Source organism: Bufo gargarizans, chromosome 7 (assembly GCF_014858855.1).
Source record: "Bufo gargarizans isolate SCDJY-AF-19 chromosome 7, ASM1485885v1, whole genome shotgun sequence".
Classification (NCBI taxonomy): domain Eukaryota; kingdom Metazoa; phylum Chordata; class Amphibia; order Anura; family Bufonidae; genus Bufo; species Bufo gargarizans.
In genome coordinates this window covers 17575726-17601682 of record NC_058086.1, presented here as the reverse complement: position 1 = coordinate 17601682, position 25957 = coordinate 17575726, and the positions used below count along the sequence as shown (strand labels likewise).

The window sequence follows — 25957 nt, the reverse complement described above, 5'->3', positions numbered from 1 at the left end:
GGGCCCATCCTCTGTATATGTAGGACCTTAAGGGCACTGTTTTATTAGGGGTCCATTTTTGTCATATTTTGGGCCCACATGATGGTACTCTGTTGGGCCAGTCCGACCCTGCTTACCAACATTTCTGATGGTAGATTTGGGGCATTTAAGGTCCTCCCTAGACATGCCCCCAAACCAGCCCAGAGCACCCACTTTTGGTTATGGCTTACATATTCCCATTTTTAGTCTGGGACAAGCTAAATTTGTCTCTGAAACTTTGGGACTGCTGGCAACTATAGAGGCCTTAAAATTGTAATAATTATTAGTTAAAAAGTGATTCACTACTTCATTGGAAATTGAATACTTTTACAGTAGAACTCCTTAAAAAAGGTTGTCCAGTTTTTATTAAGTGATGACCTATCCTCAGGATAGGCCATCCCTAGCTGATCGGTGGGGGTCTGACACCCGACACCCATACCGATCAGCTGTTAGGGTGTAGCTCCAGTGCCAGGGCTATACAGGACTGTCAAGCTTGTAGTGGAGGGAGCTTGTTACCATTGACTTCAGTGCTGTAGTAATGAGTTCCCTTCACTACATTTTATGGTGCTGTGTACTTTTGGCACTGACTTCCGATTATGGAGCTACACTCAAACAGCTGATTGGTGGGGATGCAGGGTGTGGAACCCCAGCCTATCCCGAGGATTGAATGCGTGACAACACGTTTAAGGGTGCCCTCAATAAATCCTAAAACCACACTAAAATGAGATAACCCAACAAAAATATAAACTGATAATGAAGGCAGTCAAACAGAGGCTTTAGTTTCTGGGATGTTTTTGCCCTTTATTGCATTTTGTTACGCTTTGTTCCAGCACGGAGATCCAGGAGGCAGGGACCAGAGGTGGAGTATAAAACGGGAGCAATAAATAAATTGGTGTCCAAAGAGGGGAAAGGCTTTGCTAAAATTACTACAGAGCTTCTCTTGCTTAGGATTCTGCCACCAAGTTTGCGAACTCTGCGAACAAAGACAAGAGCATGTCAGTCTGAGGAAAGGAACTCAATGCAAGCATTGATGCTATCAATTATGTTCTTCTACTATTGTCTTATGTCTTCTTTATAGTCCTGATCCAAGGCAAAGTAATTATAAAACACATGAATATTAACTAAATCTATCTGATGAACCTCAACATGTAGCTACTGATGATGTCACACTCTTGGAACAGACTACCATCAGATGTAGATGGTACCAAATTCAGTAATGGATGGTAAGCCTTTCTGCAGAATATGCCATTCTTTCTTAAGTGTCACCCCTATTTTACCACTATACTGTCTGAATTTGGAGTTGCTCCACTGATGTCGTTTAGGAGAAATAGCAACCTGAGAGACAGACTCGTTAAGACTGACATTGGGAGTGTACGAGATGAGGGACAAACGTTTCTAGCGCCGCAAAAAAAGGGCAATTTCCCATGTCTGGGATGCGGCAACATGACACTTTTTTACACCCATATACAGGATTTGTGTACAGAGTTAATGGATACTATACATGTAGATCCAAGGACGTGGTCTACATGATACAGTTTCCATGTAGTTTGACGTACGTTGGAGAGACAACTATGGAAATTAGAGAAAGAATCAATAAACACAAAAGTACGATTCGGAAAAGGATGCTTGATAAACTAGTTGCTAGACATTTTGTGGAAAGAGGCCACTCAGTCAACCAATTGAGATTTCGGGCAAATTGAGAAGAGGGGGCGACAGAGAGATGATTTTAAGAAAGAAGGAACTGAAGTGGATCTCTACTTTGTGAACATTACAACCTCATGGTTTGAATATTGAATTTAATATGAGTGGCATAGATTAATTTGTCATTACCAGTATACAGCCAATCCAGTAACTATTAAGTTGTTTTTAACCGTTTTCAAATTTTTCTTCTTTTTTAGATTGGAGATAAAGCACTCGGAAGGCCAGCCATGCATACACAAAAGTTTTCAGCGCAAATTTTTATAGCTCAATTTTTGTACATCTCGAATACTTGCAGATACATGCCCCTTAATTGTAATGTTTGACTACACAAGGTTGATCTACCGATGGTTTCGGTATAGATCCCTTGTAGATATTTTTATTAGCTTCTATGGTAATGGAGACGTTTTTTGTGGCCACATGAGTGTGGATAACAACACGTGACCCGATCTCCATGGTGAGTCAGACACACTTTGCAAGCACGTATGCAGAGAAGATAGGTGATGCGGTCATGTGTCCGGTCAGGTGATCGCTCCTTTGATGATGTGGTTGGTCAGGTGACCACTGACTGAAAATGTGACTGTTAGGTATCACTACACTAATAGGTGGAAGATCTGGGCATGCGCGTTTGGATTAGAGGGACGCTAATGGCGGTATGCATGATGCGGGCGTTCCGGAGGCTACCACCAAGGTAATTAATCATGGTCTTTTTTTTATTGGGCTATTGAGGGGACATGCACATGAATTATACACCTTATTGGTGGATGTTAATGAACAGGTGTTTGTCTTTATAATATGTGATCACTATTGGTTGAAGCCACCTAGGGGCGGTACTTTGTATGGTATTTATATTCTTTTAATTTACTCTGTATGTATGCTTGACAAAGGCTATTTGCTAGCCGAAACATTGCAGCACCTTATTGGTGATTTTTGCACATGTGTCATATGGACCCACTTTGAAAAAATTCTGTTTCTGGAGATGCTGCCGTCAACTTGTTTTTCTTCACTGTTCGGATGACCAAAGTGGATCTGAGGTTGTGATAGGCTGATGCATTTCAGCGTATGTCTTCACGGTATCGAGTGCTGCTCTGAACACTGTTATCACTATCCTCTGGATAGGTCATCAGTATCTCATCGGTCGGGGTCCGACACCCAGTACCCCGCCGATCAGCTATTTGAGAAGGCACCGGCGCACGCAGTAGCACCACAGCCTTCTCCAGATTTTCCAAGGTCATGTAACCTCACGTACATTGGTCACATAGTCTAGGTGCAGCTCAGCCCCATTGAAACGCTGTGCTTGGTAAGCAGAGAAAATGCTGTGGCAGTGGACATTCTAAATTTTAAATTACATACAGTTACATGAAGTATTCAGATTATGGTTTAAAAAAATATAGAATGTTTTTTGTGGGACAGCCCCCTTCAATGACCAGACACTTTTTTGTGCTTTAGCGCACTTGGTGGTTTAACGGTTCTAACTTTTTTATTTGTTGGACAAACTAAATAATTTTTCTGACTTTTGTTTTTAAATGCTTTTAGAGACCTTGTTTTCTCTTTTAGTTTTATTTTGTGAAAACTGCATAATATGTAAAGAGGTCATTAAAATACCTGATGTAGTTGCACTTTTCCACTGTAAATGGAGCATCCAAATGTGCCCAACTTACAGGGGAAATCAAGTTGCATAGGCAGAGCTGATCAGGGTCCACTAAGACCCTGTAGCTCTTCTATGCCTAAGAAAATCTGGGCACAATAGAAGAAGTGGCACTTCATAGCACTTATTGAGTGCTGTGCATCAAGGAAAGGAGAATCCAGAGGCAGTAATAAACTGCTTCTGTCTTCTCCTTGGGATTCCCGGCTGTCACTGAAAGTGGGGGACTAGAACTGCTTTTGCTAAAGTGCAGAAATCCCCATGGAGATGAGGGAAGATGATAGATAGTTCTGGTTCTTCTTACCTTGTGGTTCACCATAGAATCGGGAAAAGTTTTAATTCTCACATTCATTTTCTCCAGCCTTCTAGCAGAAGTCTAGGAGACTCCATTGACCTTAGTTGAGAGACTCCATACAAATCGGCTGGAGGGGTATTCGCATCATAGAGATGTATGACATATCCACAGGATATTCAATAAATGTCTGATAAATGCGACTCTTCCCTCTGATACCTGCATCTATTTGCAGAAGAAGGTCCCCTGACCCCCATCCTTTCTGGTTGTGAGGCCACTGCAAGTGAAGAGATGGCATAAGCAATCAGAAAGCAAGTATGGATATCAGCATGGATATGCCATAAATGTCTATGATAGGAATACCCATTTATGTGTAGAGTAAATAGGCATTGTAAAGATTTGGATATTTTTGCCATAACTGGTATCTCCTTAGTGAGATACTGGATACTGGACCACATTGAGAGAGCAGTTGTGATATTGAGTAGATACACAGATACCTCATATACCCTATAGACACTTTCTTATTTTATCAGACACTTACCATCCATGCCGATTTTACCATCTCCATCTTTGTCACCGGCATTAAGAAGGTCCTTAGTTTCCTTGGCCGTTAGAACTCTGCCTTTAGGGTCAAAGCCTTTCAATATAAGACTGGAGAATGGGGAAATCATTTACACAAAAGTAATTTTAACATTCTGAACATATGTAAATGTTATTATTACATTATTATTACATAATTTATCAGTTATGATATGGCTGCATTTAGAGTAGGTACAGTTACAAGCAATATGTGTCAATGCATAGTGATACCCCAACATGATTACACCCCATTACCCAAAACTCAAACTCCATTATTTTATTGCTAAAATTGTTATGTGGAGAAACTAGTTGGTAATGCTTTTTTATGTGCATGAAGTGGCCATTAGATGAATGTCGGCTGAACCCTGTGATTACGGTGGAACCAGCCAACCATCTTAAAGTGTTTTTTGGGGTCCTGACAGATGGTTGATGTTTCTGGCGGTGGCTAACTCCCCTATTACTACTGAGAACACATGACTGCTCGGCTGAGTAAAGTGTTCATGTCAATGGGGGTTGGGAGGAATAGCATTCACCCAAATCAGCTCCTGGTCAATAGCTAAAGTGTATGGCCGGCTTAAGAATTCTTCTTTTAGAATGTTTTGGAATAGTTAGTCTGTGAGAATTATCAATTTTTGGGCGGTTGTATAGTAATGTGGCATTTAGTGTATCTAAATCTTACAATATATAGGAACATGACATTGGGTGAATTCAATGTGGATTAGAGGGGTTTTCCTGGGGTGCAACATTGAAGACTAGGTCATCAATATTAGATCACATTGGCAGCTGAAAACAGATGATCATTGGGTGTGCAGGGAGTCGGCCCCCCACTGATCTGATATTGAAGACCTCTTTTGTCGGATTGGTTGTCAATATTGTATTTCTGGAAAGACCCTTTAATTTAGCCTGAGTACATAATAAGACATCATGTACAGTAACTCAAGGTAAGTACTCATGAAGAGTACAGCAAAGTATTTTGAATACTGATATACTGATATATTATCAAGTCAGTAGTCAGTATTTCTAGATGTGAAGTCAAAACTGTTGCTCACAGTTAAGAATACTTTTTTGAGGTGTATATCTCTGATAGTCCCCCAACTGTCTAAAAAGTGGGGATAGCATAACCCCCATTGCCCTATTGCACTTGGGAACAAAAGGCAGTAGATTCTACTGCCTCTTGTAGCCAAGTGCAAAAGTGCAATGGGGACTACGCTACCCCCCTTCTATTAAGTAAAGGGGGGGATTGGATTCTTGCCTTTAGCTCTGTCCATTGTAGTTGATTGATATGTATGTAGCAACCTATTTGACTGGCTTTGAGAAAGATAGTAAGGTTAGTGGCAAAAAAGAATAGATCATTTATGAAAAAACTTTTAGATTTTAGGCACGTGTATTGTTGGTTCATAATATATATATATATATATATATTTATATATTTCCTGGACGTCCTACGGCAGCACAATAACAAATGGGATGTTAGTCCCCTAGATACAACCGAAGAGACAGATTTATTAGCAATAACAATTAGTCAATTTCTCAATTATACCTCTTATAAATGTCAGACTCAGTGAAGCACACATTGTATTTAGTTTTTCTCTCTAGGTACTGAAGAGACAAGGACTCTGGGTGCTTGCATCCTATTTGATTTTCAGAAGTTTCCCAGGTTGTATACATGGGGAGTTCCCTGTCCCTCGACCTGAAGGTGTACCAAGTGGTTGTTTTGCACCCTGGTCACATAATATAGCTGGGACTGTGGTTATATTCCAGTTTACTGGTAAAATACCGGTCTGTAAACAGCTTGTACAAGCGCTGCAAGGAGAAGGTGGGACGGATCAGCTGGACCTCTGCTCGCGATCCGACGCACGTGCATTACGGCCAGGAGAGCTGGAGCCGTGCGCAGAGAGACGCCGCACGCCACTGGGTTTTCCCAGGCTATAAACCTCCTGCACGCTGTACCCCTAGCACGCTCTACCAGCCTGCCATCCTCTCTGCTTACTGAGGTAAGGAAGGTGCATTACTGTGATGTGTGTTTTCTGCCACAGTTGCTCTGTTTTCTTGCACAGATGTCTTCTCCTAATGAAGCCAGCAGGAAAAGAAAGAGTAAAAACAGACACAGACTATGTTTAAAGTGCCAGCAACCCCTGCCTGTTGATAACTCATCTGATTTATGTACTAATTGTTAAAGCCAATCATCATCTATACAGTCTCAAGCTGGAGATTTTCTCACCTGGTTTCAAGGCCAATTAGCTGACATTTTTGAACAAGCTAAATGTACACATAAATCTAAAGAACCTAGAAAAAAATCTACAGTTTCTCCCACACATGTGGCTTCTGGGTCTGAGATCCTTCATCTGTCTCTGAAGGGGAAATAGTTTCAGAGGATTCGGATTGTGATGACTCTAAGGGATATTATTTATTGCATAAAGAGAAAGTTAATGCTCTATTAAAAGCTGTAAAAAGACTGTAGAATCAGACAAAAATGTTGATAATAAGGCAAAAATAGAAAAACTTTTATTGTCCACACTGCAGTAACAAGGTTTTCCCTAGTCATCCTGTGCTGAAGGAATGGCTCCAGCAAGATTGGGATAGGCATGAAAAGAAATCTAACACAGGCGCCAGATTTATAAATGTGTATAAATTGGATGAGAAATTCACAGAGGATTGGGCTAAAACCCCTAAAGTAGACCTTAGAGTTTCAAGGCTTTCAAAAAAAGCGTTTTTTCCTTCTGAAGAAGCATCTTTATTAAAAGATCCTATTGTATAGAAAGGCAGAGTCCATGTTGAAAAAAACTTACGCTTCCTTAGCCGCCAGTTGTAAAGCAGCATTAGCTTCTATCCCCGTGGCCAGAGCACTTCGTATCTGGATCAGTCAGCTTAATCTTGATTTGGAGGAAGGGGTTTCAAGAGAAAAGATTTTAGCAAATATTCCATTAATCAAATCAGCCTCTGAGTTCCTGTGTGATACGCCGTTAGATGTGTCAAAATTTGCCTCAAGCTCTATGGCCTTGTCTAAATGAGCCAGAAGGGGCTTATGGATAAAACAGTGGCCTGGGGATGTCCTGTCCAAAAATCACTTCTGCAATCTACCTTTACAGTCCGGTTCATTGTTTGGACCTCAGCTGGAAAAAATATTGGAATCTCTAAACGAAGGGAAAGGTGTTAAATTTCCAGAGTACAAGAGGAAGTTTAACCATTTTAGATCCTTTCGTAATGAAAGGAGAAGATCCCTGAGATTCAGAAGAAATAGAGAGGCTGATCATCAGAGAAGATCCAGAGGAAGAGATCAATGAACCTTCTTCAAAAAGAAGGGTGCTGAACAGAAACCTACTTTCCTATGATGCCAGAAAAAAAACAGTACGAGTAGGCGCAAGACTACAAAAAAAATTTCCGCAGTGGTCAAAAACCTCATCAGACGGCTGGGTAACTTCAATCATATAGAGAGGATATTCTCTAGAATTCAGAAAGTTTGCTCCAGATCGTTTTTTCCTCAACAGGACACAAGATTCTGTTATTCCTATATTAATTCAAGAATTTGTAAAAAAGGGGGCATTGAAAGATGTTCCCAGTTGGCAAAAAGGAAAAGGAGTCTACTCAAAAGTATTTGCAGTTTTGAAGCCAGGAAACAAATGGAGGTTAGTCATAGATCTGACCTTTCTCAACAAATACCTTGTGAAATGGAAGTTCAAGATGGAGACGATCCGGACAGTAATAGACCTCCTACAAAAAGAAGACTACCTAGCAAAGATAGACCTGACGAACGCCTACTTACATGTACCTATACTCCCCAAGCATGGAAAGTATCTGAGAGTAGCATAATGTTCACCCAAAGGGACAAGACACCTTCAGATTACATGTCTCCCCTTTGGGATATCATCGGCACCTTGTGCGTTTACAAAGATTACAGTAGTCCTGTCAGCAGCCCTCAGACTGAGGGGAATCTCAGTAGTACCATATGTAGTCGACTGGCTAATAAGAGCATCCTCCAGAGATCAGCTGAGGAAAGACCTGAAAGCAACCACTTCTCTGATACAACAGCACGGGTTCCTGATAAATCACAAAAAAGTCCCACCTGGAGCCGACTCAAATAATAACATTTTGGGGGTTTGTGATAGATTCTTGCAAGATGAACTTTAGATTGTCACACCAAGAATACAAAAGATTATCCAGTAAATTTGTCTTCTCATTACTCATCCAAAGATGTCTGTCAGGAATGCCATGAAAATTTTGGGTCTCTTGACCTCATCAATAGACGCTGTTCCTTGGGCCAAAGCTCATATCAGGCCCCTACAAAACAATATCTTGTCAGTATGGAACAAGTCACAAAACACTCTGGACAAAGCTCTACTCATCTCTCCAGCCACTCGACAAGATCTAAAGTGGTGGCTCATGCCATCTCGCCTAACCAGTGGGAAGAGTATGATTCCTCAAGTGCGGAAGAGCCTCACCATGGATGCCTCCTCTTGGGATTGGGGTGCCCATGTAGAGGACATGTGGATTCAAAAGAGATGGAATCCGGAGGACATGCCAATGTCATCCAATATGAAGGAAATGAGAGCTGTCAGACGGGCTCTCTTACATTTCCAAGATCACCTAAGCAGTTGTCACATTCAAGTCCAGTCAGACAACCTGACGACCATCTATTATATCAACAAACAAGGCAGTAACAGGAGTCCCCAGTTAACGGCAGAGTGCAGACAATTGATAAATTGGGCAGACTCATACAGCAGGCATATCAGACATACACATCAAAGGGACTCTCAACATAATGGCAGATTGTATTAGCAGAGGGAAACTCCACCCGGGCAAGTGGAGTCTGAAAACCAAGGTTTTCAAACAAGTGGTGAAGCAGATGGGTCAGCCGACCCTGGATGCTATGGCAACACAACACAATGCCAAGGTAAAAAGGTTCTGTGCCCTCTACCAATCTCACCAGTCGATGGGAATAGATGGTCTCTCAGTCAACTGGAAACAAGAGCTGGTCTATGTTTTCCCCCCATTCACAATGATAATGAAAGCGCTGAAAAAGACGATCCAGGACCTGGCGGAAGTTATAGCAGTTCTTCCATTTTGGCCTCGCAGAGCTTGGTTCTCTCTAGCCATGACCCTCTTAGGGGGCAGATTGTGGAAACTACCGTTACTGCCAAACCTTCTAACTCAGCAGGGGATGACACATCCCAATCTGCAAACATTACATCTTACGACCTGGAGGCTGAGCGGCAAAAACTACTCGACCTAGGCCTCCCCACAGAGGTGATCTATACAATCTTATTAGCTAAAAAGCATAATACAGTAAAAGTTAAAATAAATGGTGTTCAGTCAATTCAGCAGACACAGAAACAGTGTCCTTCAGTTCCTACAGGATGGTGTGAAAAAAGGTCTCAAACTAAACACCTTAGGCTACTTTCACATTTGCGTTCCGGGCTCCGCTTGTGAGTTCCGTTTGAAGGCTCTCACAAGCGGCCCCGAACGGATCCGTCCAGCCCTAATGCATTCTGAGTGGATGCGGATCCGCTCAGAATGCATCAGTCTGGCAGCGTTTGGGCTCCGCTCCGCTCAGCAGGCGGACACCTGAACGCTGCTTGCAGCGTTCGGGTGTCCGTCTGGCCGTGCGGAGGCAAACGGATCCATCAAGACTTACAATGGAAGTCAATGGGGACGGATCCGTTTGAATTTGACACTATATGGCTCAATTTTCAAACGGATCCGCCCCCCATTGACTTTCAATGTAAAGTCAAAACGGATCCGTTTGCATTACCATGAAAAAAAAAAAAAAAAACATTTTTTTTTGTTTTTGTTCATGGTAATGCAAACGGATCCGTTCTGAACGGATCTAAGCGTTTGCATTATAGGTGCGGATCCGTCTGTGCAAATACCAGACGGATCCGCACCTAAACGCAAGTGTGAAAGTAGTCTTAAAGGTACATTTTACTGCTATTAATGAGCAACTGCAAGGAAGAGTCTTTGATCACAGTCTAATTTGGTCTTTCTTCAGAGCCTTGAACATCCTAAATCCTACAGTCCAACCTCCTCTTCCATCCAGGGACTTATCTGTAGTGGTTACAGCATTGGCCAAACCCCCATTTGAACCTTTGCAAGAGGCCCAAATACACTGGCTCTCTCTAAAAACTATTTTTAGTAGCTATCACCACAGCCAGGAGAATTAGTGAGCTACATGCATTATCTTACAAAGAGCCTTATTTGAGAGATCAAAGGGACTGTCTGGTACTTTGTACAATGCCAGGTTTTATTCCGAAGGTGGCATCCAGTGCCAACCTTAACCAGGAAATCGCTCTACCTGTTCTATATCCTGATCCTCAGGACATGGAGCAAGAGACTCTGCACACATTGGATGTTAGGAGAGCAGTTCTGACATATGTGGAAAGAACTAAGCCCTTCAGATCCACAGAGAGTCTGTTTGTTCAGCATCAAGGCCCAAACAAAGGGCGCAAAGCTAGCAAAGCAACCTTAGCACGATGGATACGATCAACCATCCAAAAACTTTATGCTCTCAGTGATCTTATGTGTCCTCTACAAATAAAGCCACACTCTACTCACTCAACCGCCACATCCTGGGTGGAATTGGGCCAAGTATCTATCCAGCAAATCTGCTCAGCAGCTACCTGGTCTTCAAGTTCCACATTTACGAAGAACTACAGAGTGGATATGCTACAAGCAGAAGGGGCTTTTTGGGCAAAAGAGTGCTAAAGCTGGCGTCTTCTCTCCTTTCCTGATCTCATTATTGTACAAATCCCATTTGTTATTGTGCTGCCGTAGGACGTCCAGGAAAACAAAAATGTACTTACCGAAATTTTCATTTCCTGTAATCTGTAGGCAGCACAGCTTTCCCATCCTTAATAAACCTTTCTTGCTGCATACAAATACAATGTGTGGTTCACTGAGTCTGACCTTTATAGGAGGTATAATTGAGTAATTGACTAATTAAGTGTTATTGCTAATATCTGTCTCTTTGGTTGTATCTAGGGGACTAACATCCCATTTGTTATTGTGCTGCCTACGGACTACAGGAAATGAACATTTCGGTGAGTAAATTTTTGTTATATAGTCCTGCCTGGACAAAGTTTATTTGCGTCGTAATTTATCATTTTTACCCACACACGACAGGTCTAAAAAATGGAATGTGACATGAACAGTGAATTTTCTGCACCTGTTTTAGGCATAGAAAATGGTCTAAATTTAAGCTAGCAAGGACGCTGGCTTAAATTTTGACTGGTGGTGGATGCGCAGAACATGTGTAGAGGCCAGTGCCTCTACATAACTTCAATGGATCCACCACCAGTGCAAAGGGTTATTAAGACCAGCATCTAAAATGCTTTGATAAATATTAATAAAAGACCCCCTATGTGTTTGTGCTGCTACTTGGACCAGTAGAGCAGTCAAGAGATTGTTAGGGCAGGCCTTGTCAATGAAGAGGCTGGAGAGTGTCCTGAGCTTCTGCTACCCCCCGTCGCAGATGCAGAACTCTGCTTACTGAGATGAATCTATTCACTCATCTCTAGTCTGTAGACATTGCTAGGTCCACTCCTGTGAAACTAATGGTTTTTAAAATCAGACAAAGGGGGAAACTAACTCTTCTTAGGGAGAGAGCACCTTAATCAGTGTGAGAAGACTCATAGGCCATGGAATTCTGGGAGGGAAGGTTTGTAAATGAGCTCTTAGCAAGCTCTGCCTCTAATGCCACCAGATGTAAGGCAGCTATCCTATAAGTCAATGTTCAGCTCTTAAAATAAGCCTTGTGACATGACTTGGATATTAAATAAGCCAGCACCTCATCTGCAGACATTGACTTATAGGATAGCTGCCTTACATCTGGTGGCATTAGAGGCAGAGCTTGTTAAGAGCTCATTTAAATCAGACAGACACATGTTCAATTACTCACCAAAGTTCGTCCTCCTCTATGAATCCACTGTTATCTTGATCCAGCACTTTGAATGCTTGTATCATGGATTCTTTACTCTTGCCCTTTAGGCCAGCCATCTCAAAGAATTTCTTGTGGTTAAATGAATCAGGAGCTGGATTTAAATATGAAAAAAAGAACTGCTAATGTGATCCTTTTGATTAATTTGCTGAAAGTGCACCTGAGTTTTTTGAAAGAAAGTTTGCATAATGGCTGTGATTCATTGTAAAATCATAACTGTGAAGGAATAGGTCTTTTTGGGGCCTCCCTAATGTCTTTGTGTTATATTATTCCCTGTTTCACTTGCACAGCTAGATACATTTCTCTCACAAGCAGGGATGTCTCCCATCTGTTGAATCTTTAAGTACTGTGTGCAATTACCTCACCTCCCTTACTTCCCACTATGTTAGAGGGAGAGATCAGACTTACAGACATACAGGAGCTTCTCTGCTCTTCAGAAGCAGTTCTATCAGGCTCAGGAGCTCAGCTAGCTCTGACAAGCCCCCATTTCCTATGAAACATCTTCTGTGTGTCTGTTCCCTGAGCAGGATCTAGTCTAACAACAGACAGTGGACTGTAAGTTAGGTGGAAGTAAGACCCATAGTGGCCATGGCTTTACAGCTTTGTTTAGGTGGATTCAGGCAGATTTTTTTTTAATGAAATGATTTAGAAATTTGGTAATTAACCATTCTCAATGGTGAAATGAAATTGTGTGAAAGTACAGTGACTAACGTCCTTTTCTCAATTGTAAGATATGTCAGTTATATATTTATGAATAGCATAATGAGAAATGTTCTCTGTAGTTATTTATGGATCTTGATTCACAGAGCTTTATCTTGCAGGTCAGCAATCTATAAACCGTTTCCATATTACCATAGATTTCAATGAGAGCCATTTCATGAACAAAATAGCTAAAGCCAAGCATGAGACATTTAAATCTCCATTTATTTCTAAGTGTTTTATCTGGTGTGATAGGGCATGAATAGGTTAGCACATATGCTGTAAAGGTGAGAGTATATATATATATATATATATATATATATATATATATATATTTATATATATGTATATATACACACACACACATAGTATATTCCCATTGCATGCTTTGAAGAAAAATATAGCTATGAATAATCAATGTTATAAATCACTTGTTGGGATCCTTTTGTGATCATATCGTATGTTAGATCATCACTTGTTTCAATTGCCCTTCAATAAAGATTCCCATATACAGGTTGATCATTGAATTATGGAAATTGAAACATAAGGGTGCTGCCACACATTCAGGTTTCCTGATGCAGTTTTTAAAGCCAAAAAAAAGGAGTGGATTAAAAAAAATAAAAGTTGAAAGATTGTATCTGCCCTTTATACTTTCTCTCCTGGTGGCAGCACCCTGAAGCATTTAATGAAAGAGTTTTTTGAAATTGCACATTACCTACTACTGAGATCATTGGGATTGCTGAAATCACCTTTCTTACAGGGGTAGTGCAATGAGCATGCTCTAGAAAGAAATTTCCATGGGTGTCTATTGATTTCAGTGCATGCAGCAAGAGAAACATATAATAGGGCTCTGTCTAATAGAAGATCGGAGAAGCCACTGTATTGCGTGATTATGCAGTAACAGGACAATGAAAAAGGGACTGGACTCCAATAAAATGTGCAGTGAATTTTCCTTTATGTATTATATTTTTTCATAGTAATTCCATTTTCTGCCTATGGGACGATTGCCAGATGTACTTATTTATGTAGATCTTTTAAATGTCATGCGCCAGATTACACGAGGAGGAACAGTATTTTAGATGAGACAATTTACAGCATATCATAATCCGGGCCGGTTAGGACGCTAGCATCATTTTATCTCTAATTGCTTTCAAGGAACAATACAGTTGGGTGTCCCTCAGGCTGCAATTTTCTGTGATATAAAGATGTTAATCAGATGTTCCTTTAGAGTGAAGACGCTCTAACGTCTCACTTTTTTGCAGATTTATACGGGCATAACCAGTCGTGAAGGACAGATGGAGAGATTGCCATAAAAGAATAAGGGAAGAGACGTCAGGTCGGGGGCTCAGATGCACAAGTCAGCAGAAAAGAGCGCAGAGCAGAAAGGAGATAAGATGGAAAGACTGAGGAGGGGAGGGAACCATGCGCTTGGGCAATAAAGATTTGAGCTTTAGAGGGGTTGAACAAGGTCACTCCTCTTCTAAAAGGAATATTGTAATTTTTGAAACAAAAGCTAAAAGTTATAAGTATTATACAAAAGTCATGCAAAGTATTTAAAATCAATAGCAAATTTCGATAATACTAACAATAGGAAACAATTTCCAAATCTCAGCAGTGCCAGGTGGCCATTAAAGGCCTTTTTTTAAACTTTGCTGTAGGAGAGGTAGTTGTCATATTAAAACAGGACATTAAACGCTCCTGTAAATTCTCATATTTACGCCAATTTTATGGGGGAAATATGGTTTAATTCCTCCCAGGCATTCACACACACAGCATAACTTCTCCTACCTGAACAGGCCCCCATAGCCTTTGAGATGTCTTCAGCCTTGAGTATGTCAGTCATAGACATTGCGGCTCTGAATCTGCAAGAGAATGGGACAGACTGAGATGCAGGCTATGTTCTGCTGGACTCATCACTTCCAAGGGGCAGCCGACCTGACTGCAGCTATTTGCAGGCACGCAAACTCCAAGTATTAAGGGAGGGGGTGACTTGCTGAGGGTGAAACTGCTGGCTAAAAGCCACGGGGCAATACGCCAGTCACCTGAGAATTTACCAATGTCACATTATCCTCATCCTCTGCATATAAAGCTCAGGTGCTTGATATAGCAGGGAAGGTTCCCCAATATATTGTCATTCTACAGATGGCACAAGAGGGTTAAATGCTATCTTAGCCTCCTATAGTTTATACTGATAAGCTTTGTATGCTCTTAGAATAAATCATTTTCTTCCTGCAGCTACAGCAAAGCACAGCAGAGATTTTTCTCTTCATTGATTAGTCTTACTTGGTTCTTAATTTTGCAGTAAAGGCTCTACTGACTATATGTTATCATACTGCATATAATCCACCACTGGCAGAGCCTTTTTCTATTTTGCTGGTATTCCTCCTAAACACTGCATAGCCACAGCTAGACACGTGTCTCTTAGATATTAACTCATGAAGCACGCTAGGCTTTAATATTAGAAAAATATCTTTAAGAGAGAGTTTTAAAGGGTTAACACCCTGGGTCAAGTAAATCATTCCTTCACCCTACCCTGCACTCAGCTAATTGTTGTAGATCAGAATTATAAAGGATAACATATGGTTTATTATAGCCATACCTGCATTGCAGTTAAATGACTTATGTCAGGTAAGGTGAATACCCCTGCAGCCATAGCTGCCTCCAGTAACTATGTGGCATCGGACTTCCCTGAGTGCAATACCAGTGTCATGTAAAGTGCTAATAAACAAAAATATGTGCATTTTATACATTTTCTGAGGCAAAATGACCTAAACCTGTCATTACCTACTCTAGTTATTCTAAGGCTAGTCCATTGTTTCCAGAATTCGGCTGGACATACTCGTAAACTGTTACAAACACAGTTTTTTGTCCAGCTGAATCCCGGCTCTAATGCTGGAAACAGGACAGATCCCTGCTGGGTCTAGGGGTGGATTGGCCATAGACCCTACAGGGACATTTCCCAGTGGGCCAATGCCCCAGGGGACCACCCAAGTCCTCCTCTCTGCCACTGGTCCGGTACATAATGAGCTCTAAACAGTAATTAACGATGTGAGAATTAGGTACTCATGTACCCAGCTAGCGACAAAACATGCCCTCCTGAATTCAACTGCTGTGGCCTGCACCTCACCCCCTAATCCCTCTGCTTCATAGACAACTGGAGGAGGAGGACAGAAGATGCTACAGTAGTTATTGATGGCCACCAGAGAGGGCCAGCTTTTGGGGCAGTAATTTGTGTTACACTGGGTCACATTATAGTCAGTGGGGCCTGGTGGTGCTCCGGGCCCTTTCAGCCTATGCCAGATATGATGAATTCCGGCAGGCTGTTCCTCTGCCAGAATATCTTCCCAGACAATTTTAATGCTAGTGTGAAACCACCCTTATTCTTGCCAGAACATTGTCCAGATCCTGTACCCTAAACCATATATGCTTTCCATCGTTCATGCATAGAAACAATTTTGACGGAGGCCAAATGGTAAAGCCATTCCATTTAAGGGGCTGTCCAAGGGGGAAAAATATGGAGACGCCCTCAAAGTAGGATAAAAAAATAATACAAGGAATACTCACACTTACTCACCAATGTCACTTGCATACTGATGCTTACTGGGTCCATGATGGTCTTTGCAGGAATTGCCTAGAGATGCCCGCTCAATCACTGGCTAAGACTGGTCACCGCTGAAGTCAGTGATTTGCTGAGCAGATGCAATTTATACGTATTGAGATGCAACCAAGAACCAGCGACAAATGGGTACCCAGTAGGCATCAGAACGGCAGCACTGGGGGAATCAGTGAGAATGAGAATGGCCTATTATACAGAAATTTTTGGTATCTTTAATAATGACTTACCAAGATCGGAAGTGACAGTGGAATCCGTCAGGAAATGGATATATGTCATGAAATCAAGGAGCTGATCTACAACCCTTTTATTACCGTTTCTTTGAGATGTGCAAGGCTACCCAGTCTATAGTACAGACGTGGACAAAATTGTTGGTACCCTTTGGTCAATGAAAGAAAAAGTCACAATGGTCACAGAAATAACTTTAATCTGACAAAAGTAATAATAAATTAAAATTCTATAAATGTTAACCAATGAAAGTCAGACATTGTTTTTCAACCATGCTTCAACAGAATTATGTAAAAAAATAAACTCATGAAACAGGCATGGACAAAAATGATGGTACCCCTAACTTAATATTTTGTTGCGCAACCTTTTGAGGCAATCACTGCAATCAAACGCTTCCTGTAACTGTCAATGAGACATCTGCACCTCTCAGCAGGTATTTTGGCCCACTCCTCATGAGCAAACTGCTCCAGTTGTGTCCGGTTTGAAGGGTGCCTTTTCCAGACTGCATGTTTCAGCTCCTTCCAAAGATGCTCAATAGGATTGAGGTCAGGGCTCATAGAAGGCCACTTTAGAATAGTCCAATTTTTTCCTCTTAGCCATTCTTGGGTGTTTTTAGCGGTGTGTTTTGGGTCATTGTCCTGTTGCAAGACCCATGACCTGCGACTGAGACCAAGCTTTCTGACACTGGCTAGTACATTTCTCTCTAGAATTCCTTGATAGTCTTGAGATTTCATTGTACCCTGCACAGATTCAAGACACCCTGTGCCAGACGCAGCAAAGCAGCCCCAGAACATAACAGAGCCTCCTCCATGTTTCACAGTAGGGACAGTGTTCTTTTCTTGATATGCTTCATTTTTTCGTCTGTGAACATACAGCTGATGTGCCTTGGCAAAAACTTCGATTTTTGTCTCATCTGTCCACAGGACATTCTCCCAGAAGCTTTGTGGCTTGTCAACATGTAGTTTGGCATATTCCAGTCTTGCTTTTTTATGATTCGTTTTCAACAATGGTGTCCTCCTTGGTCGTCTCCCATGTAGTCCACTTTGGCTCAAACAACGACGGATGGTGCGATCTGACACTGATGTTCCTTGAGCATGAAGTTCACCTTGAATCTCTTTAGAAGTCTTTCTAGGCTCTTTTGTTACCATTCGGATTATCCGTCTCTTAGATTTGTCATCAATTTTCCTCCTGCGGCCACGTCCAGGGAGGTTGGCTACAGTCCCATGGATCTTAAACTTATGAATAATATGTGCAACTGTACTCACAGGAACATCTAGTTGCTTGGAGATGGTCTTATAGCCTTTACCTTTAACATGCTTGTCTATAATTTTCTTTCTGATCTCTTGAGACAGCTCTTTCCTTTGCTTCCTCTGGTCCATGTCGAGTGTGGTACACACCATATCACCAAACAACACAGTGATTACCTGGAGCCATATATATAGGCCCAATGGCTGATTACAAGGTTGTAGACACCTGTGATGCTAATTAGTGGACACACCTTGAATTAACATGTCCCTTTGGTCACATTATGTTCTGTGTTTTCTAGGGGTACCATCATTTTTGTCCATGCCTGTTTCATGAGTTTATTTTTTTACATAATTCTGTTGAAGCATGGTTGAAAAACAATGTCTGACTTTCATTGGTTAACATTTATAGAATTTTAATTTATTATTACTTTTGTCAGATTAAAGTTATTTCTGTGACCATTGTGACTTTTTCTTTCATTGACCAAAGGGTACCAACAATTTTGTCCACGTCTGTAATTGAGGCAACAAAGTCTAACTGCATTATTGAGCTAAGGTATTTTGTGGCGACCCAGGTTGCAATGCAGCCATGTAGAATCTTTTCCTTCTATCGTCTGGACTCTATCAATTGATATACTGATAAAAAGTGTTGGGCGCAAATATTCGAATTGCGACTATTAATGGTGAATATCGGCATTTAGAGAATTCGCGAATATTTAGAATATAGTGATATATATTAGTAATTTCGAATATCGAGATTTTTTTTTCATCAGTAACCTCCCTTCTTGCTTGTGGGCCAATGAGAAGGCTGCAATTTCTTTGTCTGAGCTTAGCAACGTCCCTAGCAACCAATAGGAAAGCTGCCTACCCCTTCTATATAAGAAACTCCCCAGCAGCCATTTCTACAGTTTTTTTTTAAGTTCTGAGAGAGACATTGCTGTGCTCTGTGCTTTCCACCCTACATTAGATAGATAGTTAGATAGCTTATATAAATAATACAGATAGTGGGAGATAGTCAGTGCAGGTTAGCTCCTGATATAGTGTAGCTGTTGCAGTGTAGTGTGTTAGGTAGTGTAATAGGTTCTGCTGTCCATACATATATGCAGACCTGCTAAAATGTGAAGTTTAACGTATTGCACCAAAATATTTGCATCATTAGTGCCGATTAGCGCAATCGTGAATATATTGGAGCACTCTAACGGCATATAAAGCCATTCTAATGTTCTGCCGTGCCAACCATTTTCTCCAGTCTCAGGAAACTTTTAGCACCTCGGAAAATGTAGCAAAAGTTACCCACGCCTGTATTTCGCGCGCATGCTGCAAATATTACATTGCCGATTTTTTGCAATCAAGAAAATAATCTCGAATTTGTGAATATATGACGAATATTCGCCCAAATATTTGTGAAATATCGTGAATTCGAATATAGCCCCTGCCGCTCATCACTACTGATAAGGATCAACTGCATGTACCTTCCTATTCCTTAAGTCAGTGGTTGCCCAATTCTGCTGGCACCACAGTGCAGATTGCATAGTTCAACATTACATTAATATGCTGCAATGCAGTTATGAAAAAGGTTTTCTAGCCTGGGTGTAAGAGGATAGCTCTGAAGTCGTTTAGTAAGACCATTCCATGGATGCAGCAGTCTAACCCTGGGCACTGTACCACATTGGGAATACCAAGGTATACTTGTGGCATTCATATCTCTAATATTTCTAAGCAAAAGGGTTTCCATGGTTGGACTGTGTCCTTTTGATAAGCAAAAATTACTCTTGGTCAAGGGGAGCTTTTGTTTCCTAAATATTCCATGATGTGCAAATTGCTCATTCTAGATGGGAAATAAGTGATGAAGAAGCAAAGCACAGTATATAGAGAAAACTCATTACAGCTATAGTGACATTTCCCTGACTAGTAGATAAACTGGTCAGATTACTAAGTAAGTCTAACGAACATGGTGGGAAATGCATTGACACTTCGTTATAATGTCAGGATTGTCCATGAAATACACAAGTGCTGACCATCTCCTGGGTTAGCAGAGAGCCATTCCTCTGTGGCCAAGTATGATTCACACCAGGGAGGGATACTGAGGATCTCATTGTATCTGCCAAGATGAATTTTTTTCCTTTACAACTTGCTGACAGTGCAGGACACTGGCTGCATCCAGGCTCACCCGTAACTGAATCCTCCTACCCCCTCCCATATTCTGTGTTGTCATCACTCTTTCTCTGGCTGAGACCACTAGCACCTGGGACGTGAGCTGTGTATTTATGGAGTATTAGCAGCAATATAGACCTCGTCTAACCTCTCCACTCTATCTCATATATCCTATTATGTCTAAAATCTGTAACGGGAAATACTTGGCAAAATTTGAAGGAACCATGTTTTAGAACCCTCCTGATTTTATTTTATATAGTAACATGTCAAGTGCAGGAATACATATCCTTAAACGCCTTGTCCTTCCTCTTAAAGGGAACCTGTTACCAAAAAAATGTTCTTTCATCTACCAACAGCCTATGATAGAGCAGGAGGAGCAGATTGCTATATAGTTTTATGGGAAAAGTAAAACTTGTAATTTATTCACTTAAATCTCTCTTCTTTCTATGCTTAGGAGTCCAGTAGGTGGTCATATCAGTGACCGACAGCCGGTCCTGCATGACTATGCATACAAAGATGGCAGTCAGTCAGTGATTAGGGCTAACCACTGGACTTCGAAACATAGAAAGTCATTATTACTGTCCATGCCATTTAAACGCTATCCATAAACGCTAGCCGGACTTGACCCATGTACCCAATGGAGTCTTGGTCTCCCACATGCATTATAGTTTTGAAGAGGACTTTTTGCCTACATATAGAGATAATGAAAAATTGTGAATTGTGAAATATGAATTCAATTCAGGTGGAAAATCATATAACACTTGTTTATTTACTAGCCCGTTGACTTGCCTCTACCGAAACAACCACTTGTTTTAGCTATGTGATACCTCAAACTAGTCTTCTGCACAGTTAATCCACTTCCATAAGAGCTTGAATACGAGACTTGCACAAGATGTCGTTCTATAAGTAATTCATCAGCACACTGTGCTGCTTTGACATTTATGAAAAGGCTTAATACACCCAACCTGAGAACACCCTGCACCTATAAAACATTTTTCATTAAGACATGGGTATTATGGATGTAAAATAAAATTCATTATATTCTCACCCACTATTCTCACACCCTCACTTTATGTCAGGGGCCCATGAACCCTTAGATTTGCACCACGGGATACTTTCTATTTGAGACCATCTGCAAGTTACCAGATCGAAAGGCAGGCTTTGCCAGTTTTTGTGGTAGAGGGTTAAACAGTAATGACTAGCATCCCACTTTAAATACATTTTTTTTAAATAGAAATCAAATATATATAGAGAATTTAATAAATAAAATTGCCTTCACAGTTATAAATATATATAATATCACATCTATGTGGATGCCGCAGAGCATTGTATCTGGTGCAGCATTTGGCAGGACTAATAGCGATGGCATGTAATGTACAATGCAGTGATCATTAATCCTGTTGATAAATAGATGGATGTGACAGTTATTACGCTTTAGCGTCTGTCTCCCTCATGCAATCCTTCCCAGCCTCTTCTCGTACATTGTTCATTGGCCTATGCTTATACGGAGCTGAGGCACAAGATTTTATTAGGAAGTTTGGGCCATTGTTGTACATTTTCAACTAATTCATTGGCATTTGACTATTGCAGCTTGAGGGCAAATCCACCCATGAATTATCTTTCTGAGTTATGGAATAATAGTCAAAATGCCACATCACTTCTGCATGGCAAGTAAAATGGAATGACCCCTTTTTCCACGGCGCTCATGTTTTAATAAGATATAATTTCCTTCCTTTCAATAATAATTCTGCTTTAAAGTTATGCAAAATGTGTTATTTTTTACTATCTTGCTCCTCCATACCAAAAAGTTTGGTGGGTCCTTCTGTGGTGCTTTTCTATAGAATCCTAACAGTGGATGATTTACCACCCCATTGCCTGGGGGAAACATTTCCTTTACTTATCAGAATGATGTCTCTGGAGGATTAAAACAAATTGCCTCCTTAAAGGGGTTGTCTTATCTGAGACATTGGTGGCATATCAGTAGGATATGCCCCCACTGTCAGATAGGTGCCAAAAGGGGCCCCTAAAAATGAAGGAGAGTGCACCATGTATGCTCGGCATGCTCTACATTAATTTCTATGAGAGTTCTGAAAATAGTCGAGAATGGCCACCACTCTATTCACTGCCGGAGATAAGCGAGTCAGTGTTTGGCTTTTTTCGGCTGTCCCATAGAAATTAATAGAGTGTGGCTTCTCATGCATGGCTGCTCTCTGCTTACTTCGGGGTTGCTGTTCTGCAGATAAGTGCAGGTATCTAGCAATATGCCACCAATATCTCAGATGAGACATCCCCTTTAAAGCCCCTTTTTGCTTTGGCCGATGATTGGGAATGTCATTTTGTAGCAAAGTATATTGTCTAAACACCCTAACAATCAGCTGACAAACAAGTGAAACCTCATTTGTCAACTGATCAGATCTTCCATGCAACCGTGAAAATTTTTGTTTGTCCTGTGTAAACAGGGGATGTGTTGCTGAAAATAGGTAAACTGTATGAGGGGACAAACAATCGTATTAATGATCATTCATCCCTCCATTCAGTTTGCATCAGCCTGTGTAAAGGCCCTTTAAACGAGCACCAATCGATTTGTGTTAAAGGACTCCATCTCTGTTACGTCAAGCTCTTGTCAATGAAGAAAATACATTTTCCAATGACCACCTTATTCTCACTATCTTAGTTCTGCAGGTCATTTCCCCACTGTACAGATCTACACAGATCATAGCTTCCTGGAGCCCTAGAAATAAGACTTGGGGGAAAGGTGGGGTTTAAGGTTAACTGTATTCAAATCTCAATGACCAGGTTTTGAGTGGAATTAGGTGTTAATAAAACTATTGCTTAGAATTTGTATATATGTATACGGAATCCTTAGAGAACACCTAAAATTACCGTAGATGTAATCGGCGAATGTTATGTGAATACCAAATGCAACAAAAAAGCAAAAAATTGTGGATGATTTTCAGTTAACCTTCAATAATAATGAATTATAGTAACTGATGATAAAACAGGATGGACATTGCCTGAAGCCAAGTGATGCTTGAGCTCATGTAGAAGTCAACTGCTGCTCTGCTTTATTAGGTTTATTGTAGCTTGATTAGGGTTATCAACAATTACATAACTGGAGGGTCCTTCCCAATGTTGAGAAATACTAAATACTACTAAATACCACTAAACTAGATCAGTAAGAACAAATGCCACCATATACTCTACTCTTGACACAGCATGTATCTTGTGAAATAACTCTAATCTTTAGAATCACTTCTATGAAGATTTCCTTGACTAATGCTCAAAAAGTCTGGTGGTGACAGAAGACTACACAAGGTCAGCACATTAGTGATTACTATATTATTGATGATCTGTAGAGGTCAATGGTGGTCACATACATATTAGATATGTTGAATTTAGGTTCTCTGAAGTTGGTTTCTTGGTAGCAATGGAGGCAATCGAGCCAATTCAATGTTCCTCATATAACACTTGTGCTCAATTTTTGGCAGCTCCAAAACTTCTTGAATTTCAAAAACGCTAAGACTGCCAGCTATACAGTCTGTATTTTATGTCCATATTTAGACCAGACTTATGGCTCTCTTAGCAGATCCTTGCTGACACTCAAGTGTTCCTCATCCATCTCCTTGATTGACACCCCCTCATAAATCTGTCACTGTCATTTACTGCTGATAGTTTCAGCCAATGTCCTGTTATCATTCTGCATCAAACAACACTAGCAGGCATGTAATCTTATTACGAATCATCTGTAGGAGCTAGTTAAAGCTTCTAGTCATTATTTAAATACATTTGCTGAGCCTACACATTTCCGCCCCATAGGGATCCATTGACCTGATTTGACAGAATGGAGCATGTTGACATTTATTAACATGAACACGCATACTGACTGTATTTACTTATGTAATATTACTTTGTCTACGATCAGCTTTCCATGCTGGCTTCCAGAGATTATGCATTAGATACCTTTTAGACTCATAGGTTTGATTTATAGATGCTTGTTACTTAATGCTACTTTCAGAAGTAGTGTAGACTATTTATGCATAAAGACGTTTGTAGTATCACTTAAGCATTTGCAATTGGTTCTATCTCATTAATAGAAGATTTGCATAATGTTTAGTAAAATGCAGCCACAGAAAAATCTGTGTAGCCTTTAATTTATTATGCAGCAAAGAAATATATTTTTATTGTCTGCCATATTGAAAGACAATTAATACTCCTCGTATCTTTTTTACTGTTCATTTATGCCATATTGAAAGATACAGTAATTGATACTCCTTGTATCTTTTTACTGTTCATGTATGCATTGTTGACTAAAGGACCTTTGCACACCCGATATAAAGGATCAGCCCTAACAATAAAAACACAGCCCCATACGTACCTTTCTCTTGTAGCCAACCATTCCATCAGTCTGTGCTACTTTAGCTCCTCTGTGGGATCGACCCAGAAGGACTATTTTTCAATCTCCACTCAGTGAGCCTTGACAACCCTTCCTTGGACCACTTACAATAGATACCAAGCACTGCATGTCGGAAATACCCCACAAGCCCTGCTGTTTTGAAGATGCTTAGACCTAGTTGTGTAGCCATCACAGTTTGTCCCTTGTCAAAGTTATTCAGATACCTATGGCAGTCCATTTTTCCTGTTTTAACTACAAGAATTGACTCTTGACTTAGTGTCTAATATATTCCACCCTTAACAGGGGCCATTGTCAGAACATGTATATACTAAAGCCAGTCATGCATTTTGGCATGGGTCACTGATACAGTACCTATGATCAGTGAAATATCTCATGGAACATAGACCCCTAGCATGCTGGTGGCACCATCAGTACAGCTGTGAGCAGACACTTCAATTTCCCATGAGAACATCGCGCAGCAGGTTTATATCATAAAAACGTTATGGTTTTTCTGACCATCAAACCATGTATGTTCCGATTAAATGCACAATGGCTGAATTGGGCCAAAAGTTTCTGACTTGATCTACTTTGCAAATAGCACATATTAGACTGCAAAGATCATTACAAACATCAACTTAAAGGTAATATATTCCCAATTCACAATAAATGTGATTCTACTACATAATAGTTCCACCAATGACAATAGATTCAAGCTAGTCCTGACAAAAGCAATGTACAGCCAGTCTCTTCTACCCATAGCCACCTCCCCTTGTACTCACTTGGGGATGGATCAGGATCCGTGGGAAGGGCTGAGATAAGGCAACGGTGAGGTGTCCCTTAGATAGGATTCCCTCTTAAATACTTTCTCAATCTGTTCTATTTTAAGAAGTTCATTCCCCTCCTCCTCAGCATGTAGGACCCTTGGTGTCAGATACCCTGAGACAGCAGGAAAGGGATCATGTTTATTGACAAGTAACTCATCAAGAAACTCTATTAATACGCCTGGCAGGAGCTCAGATACTGGACTTGGACTTTGAGGCCAAAGGAGGAAGGAGGACTGGTAAAGAGACAATCTATCTGAAATCTAAAGAGTGGGGGTAGGGGTGCCCTATATATATATGAATGTGCACCCCGAAATTGAATACATTCACTGACTTCCGGTTGTTGCTGCTTGAGCTACCTTTACAAGTCTTTTCTGCCAGACTTGGAAAAAGTCAGAAGATTGAGGGCTCTTATCCAAGTAAAATCTAGATGCCTGGTAAGTGTGCCAGCAAATAGGTCAGATGTCTACAGGATCCAAGAAAGGTGGAGGAAATATGGGCCTTGTTGATGTCTGAACAAACGGACTGTATAATGTATAAGCAGAAATCTGCTCAAATCTATATTTATCTAATTACTTTTTTGGATGATGGGATGCTGAAGTGCCGAATTTAATGTGCATAATGAGAGTATGCCCTGGCAGAG

At 40.8% G+C, this 25957-nt stretch overlaps 1 protein-coding gene across 1 annotated transcript; it reads right to left on the bottom strand.

Annotated features, from left to right (window-relative positions):
* Positions 1-798: 798 nt before the first annotated feature.
* Positions 799-25358, bottom strand: PVALB (parvalbumin). Its single transcript, XM_044300749.1, has 5 exons — positions 25273-25358; positions 14650-14723; positions 12124-12256; positions 4195-4304; positions 799-991 (listed from the first exon to the last, which is right to left on the bottom strand). Exons 2-5 carry the CDS (start codon positions 14708-14710, stop codon positions 963-965), a joined length of 333 nt encoding a protein of 110 aa, XP_044156684.1. The 5' UTR covers positions 14711-14723; positions 25273-25358; the 3' UTR covers positions 799-962.
* Positions 25359-25957: the final 599 nt, after the last annotated feature.